This window comes from Carlito syrichta, unplaced genomic scaffold (assembly GCF_000164805.1).
Source record: "Carlito syrichta isolate Samal-C Ts95f unplaced genomic scaffold, Tarsius_syrichta-2.0.1 Scaffold304744, whole genome shotgun sequence".
In the NCBI taxonomy this organism is placed as follows: domain Eukaryota; kingdom Metazoa; phylum Chordata; class Mammalia; order Primates; family Tarsiidae; genus Carlito; species Carlito syrichta.
Genome location: NW_007248840.1, coordinates 141,506 through 144,742, shown reverse-complemented (window position 1 = coordinate 144,742; position 3,237 = coordinate 141,506). Strand labels below are relative to the sequence as shown.

Below are 3,237 nucleotides of genomic sequence, written 5' to 3'. Positions count from 1 at the left end.
GGCAATCCACTCGCCTCGGCCTCCCAAAGTGCTGGGATTACAGGTTGAGCCACCAAGCCCAGCAAGGCTCCTCCTTTAAATCCCCTTGGCTCAAAGAGCAGAAGCCCTGAGCCCTCACTTCTTTGGCCTGGATCCACACCCACCACCCCTGCCCTCTGTTCTTGATTTCAGTTGACCCTGGGACTTAGCCTCTGACATAAAGGTGCACATTAACTCCAAGGAAGACTTCCGGCTCCCACATCTCCCATAGGCTCCCAACCTTGGCATTCACCTGGGAGATGAGGAGCTGGCAGGATGACAGCTCCCGCCCAGTCACCTCCATCTTGCGATGACATTCCACCTGGAGGTTCTCCAGCTGCCGGCACCGCTTGACCACAGACTTGACTTCCGATTTGATTTTGCTGATGTACAGTCGGGCCACGGTGAACTCCTCCTCGATGGCCCCACTGATCTCCACCGGCTGAGGGTGGGCAGAGGAGGAAGAGATGCTTTCTGGCTGCGGAGAAGCCCTCATCCTTCCCTTCCGCCTCCTACCCACCCGCCCCCCAACACGCTCACATCCATGCAAACAGGGACTCAGGCGGGACAGGTGTTTTCCAAACAACCTCTAGCGGCTCTCTGTCTCCTGGCATTTCACATTAAATTCCCTCTGTACATTCAAAAACACAATTCCCACTGGACTCAGTGGCTCACGCCTGTAATCCCAGTACTTTGGGAGATAGGGATGGGAGAATCACTAGAGGCCAGGAGTTAAAGACCAGCCTGGGCAACATAGTGAAACCTCCTCTCTACAAAAGGAAGGAAGGAAGGAAGGAAGGAAGGAAGGAAGGAAGGAAGGAAGGAAGGAAGGAAGGAAGGAAGGAAAGAAGGAAGGAAGGAAGGAAGGAAGAAAAACTAGCCAGGTGTAGTGGCACATGTCTATAGTCCCAGCTACTCGGGAGGCTGAGGCAGAAGGAACACTTGAGCCCAGAAGTTCAAGGCTGCGGTGAGCCGTGATCATGCCACTGCATTTCAGCCTGGATGAGAGAGTGAGACTTCATTTCTAATGAATGAATGAACTAAAAAGCAAGATGAATAAATCTCATAAAGCAAGATGATTTTCTTTCTTTTTTTTTTTTGAGCTGGAGTCTCACTGTCGCCCAGGCTGGAGGGCAGTGGCATGCTCCTGGCCACCGCAGCCTCGACCTACTAGACTCAGGTGATCCTTTTGCCTCAGCCTTCCAAGTAGCTGGAACTACAGGCCCACCATGCCCAGCTAATTTTTTTATTTATTGTAGAGACAAGGTCTCGCCAAGTTGCCCAGGCTGGTCCCGAACCCTGGGTTCAGGCAATCCTCTCACCTCGGCCTCCCAGAGTGCTGGGATTACAGGCTTGAGCTTCTGTGCCCAGCACAGGATGATTTTCTTTGGTAATCAGACTGATCTGCTTGGTTGCTCAGAGCATCTGCATATGTATATGTCATTCTTAGCTCTGTGCCCACCTCTGACTCTGGCTGCAAGCACATCTCCACTGCCTCTGCAACCAGCACCCTTTAGAATGTGTCTTTCCGTTGAGTCTACGCCAGCCTCTACCTGCCCTGCGTGAAGGCTCGCTGCGTGAAGGCTGACTTCCTGGATCTTCCACCTGCCTCTGGAGTTCCCTGAGGGCTGGTCTCGCCCTGAGTCTCCCACCAGTGCCCAGAGCGAGAACAGCCTGAGCAAGTCTGCTGTCTCCCCTACTCACCAGCTTGATCTCCCCGTTGCCCACGATGACGCTGAATTCACTCAGATCCTTCATCAGCCCATTCAGCACCTCAGCGATTCGTTTTCGCTGGTGTCCACTGACCTCCTGGAGCCGCTGCAGCTCAGACTCCAGGGACAGCATGGTGGCCTAGGAACAACCCCTCGGGTCATTCCCATTGCCATCCTCCTGCTCCCCTCCCCAGCTCCAGCCCAGGGAAGGGGAAGAGGCCCCTCTCTTCATCCTGACCCTGAGGACTGCCATGAGAACACAAGCCCTGCAGAAGAGTCTGGAAGAGAGAGGGGTCGGAGGCAACATGCCGAGGCTGGGTGGGGGAGGGTCCCCCGAGGCACGGAATGGCGGTGCAGAGGTGCAGACATGATACAGCCCTGCAGAAAGCAGGGGTCCCCTTTTGCGTGGAGGACAGCCTGCCGTCAGGGGTCAGGGAGCTCTCAGGCCACCAGCAAGGCACTTACCACCTTCTGAGACAGCTCGTCCACCAGGAGCTGGTTCTGCTGGCTCTTCTCCTCCACCTCCTGGGACTTCTGGTCATAGTTGACCGCCAGCTCCTCCAGGGCCTGCAGCACCTCCTTCACCTCGTCCTTGGCGGCGTCGTTCTCCGACTGCAGGTGGCTTAGCTCCTGCTGGACCTTCTCGTTGTCTCCTCGGGTGGACACCAGCAGCTTCAAGGGAGAGGAGGGGCACGTGGGCAAGCGAGCTCGCTGTCAGTGATCACATCCACGGCCCCCTGCTCTGGAGAAGCTGAGCCCCCCTCCCAAGGCAAGAGCCTAGAGGAAGTAAGTTCCAGGCTTTCAAGAAGTGGAGCCACAGAATAAAGAAACACCCAGACTCCAAATCTGTGCTTGATGGAATGCCAGCTGCAGTAAGGTTCCCAGACATCTGTCATTTAGGGGAGTGGCCAGCCCCTGCACAGGATGCGCCCTCCTTCCATCTGGTTTAAAAAGCTCTTTTCAGGCCGGGCACGATGCCTTACAGTAACCTGTAATTCCAACACTTTGGGAGGCCAGGGGTTTGAGACCTGCCTGGGCAACATAGCAAGGCCTCATCTCTACAAAAAAATTTAAAAATTATCTGAGCACAGTGAAGCACGCCTGTAGTCCCAGCTGCTTGGGAAGCTGAGGTGGAAGGATCACCTGAGCCCAGCAGGTCGAGCCTGCAGTGGCCATGAGCTTGCCACTACACTCTAGCCTGGGTAATAGAGTGAGACCACGACTTAAAAAAATTTATTTATTTATTTATTTATTTTGGTTTTTTGGGGGGTTTTTTTGTTTTTTTTTTGAGTTGGAGTCTCACTCTGTCGCCCAGACTGGAGTGCAGTGGCCGCTCCTGGCCACCACAGCCTCGACCTGCTGGGCTCCGGCGATCCTTCCGCCTCAGATTACAGGCGCGCACTACCACACCCGGTTCATTTTTGATTTATTGTAGAGATGAGGTCTTGCCAAGTTTCCCAGGCGGGTCTCGAACCTGCAGGCTCAGGCAATTCACTCACCTCAGCCT

General features: G+C 54.7%; 1 protein-coding gene across 3 annotated transcripts in view; it reads right to left on the bottom strand.

Annotated features, from left to right (window-relative positions):
• KIF5A (kinesin family member 5A) overlaps positions 1-3,237 on the bottom strand; it is a 42,506-nt gene that overhangs the window by 14,785 nt on the left and 24,484 nt on the right. For all 3 annotated transcript variants that reach the window (XM_008060839.2, XM_021713810.1, XM_021713809.1), the window contains 3 exons: positions 2,196-2,402; positions 1,723-1,869; positions 272-460 (listed from right to left, as the gene is read on the bottom strand). In XM_008060839.2, coding sequence (XP_008059030.1) covers positions 272-460; positions 1,723-1,869; positions 2,196-2,402 — 543 coding nt within the window. The remainder of the gene's footprint in view (positions 1-271; positions 461-1,722; positions 1,870-2,195; positions 2,403-3,237) is intronic.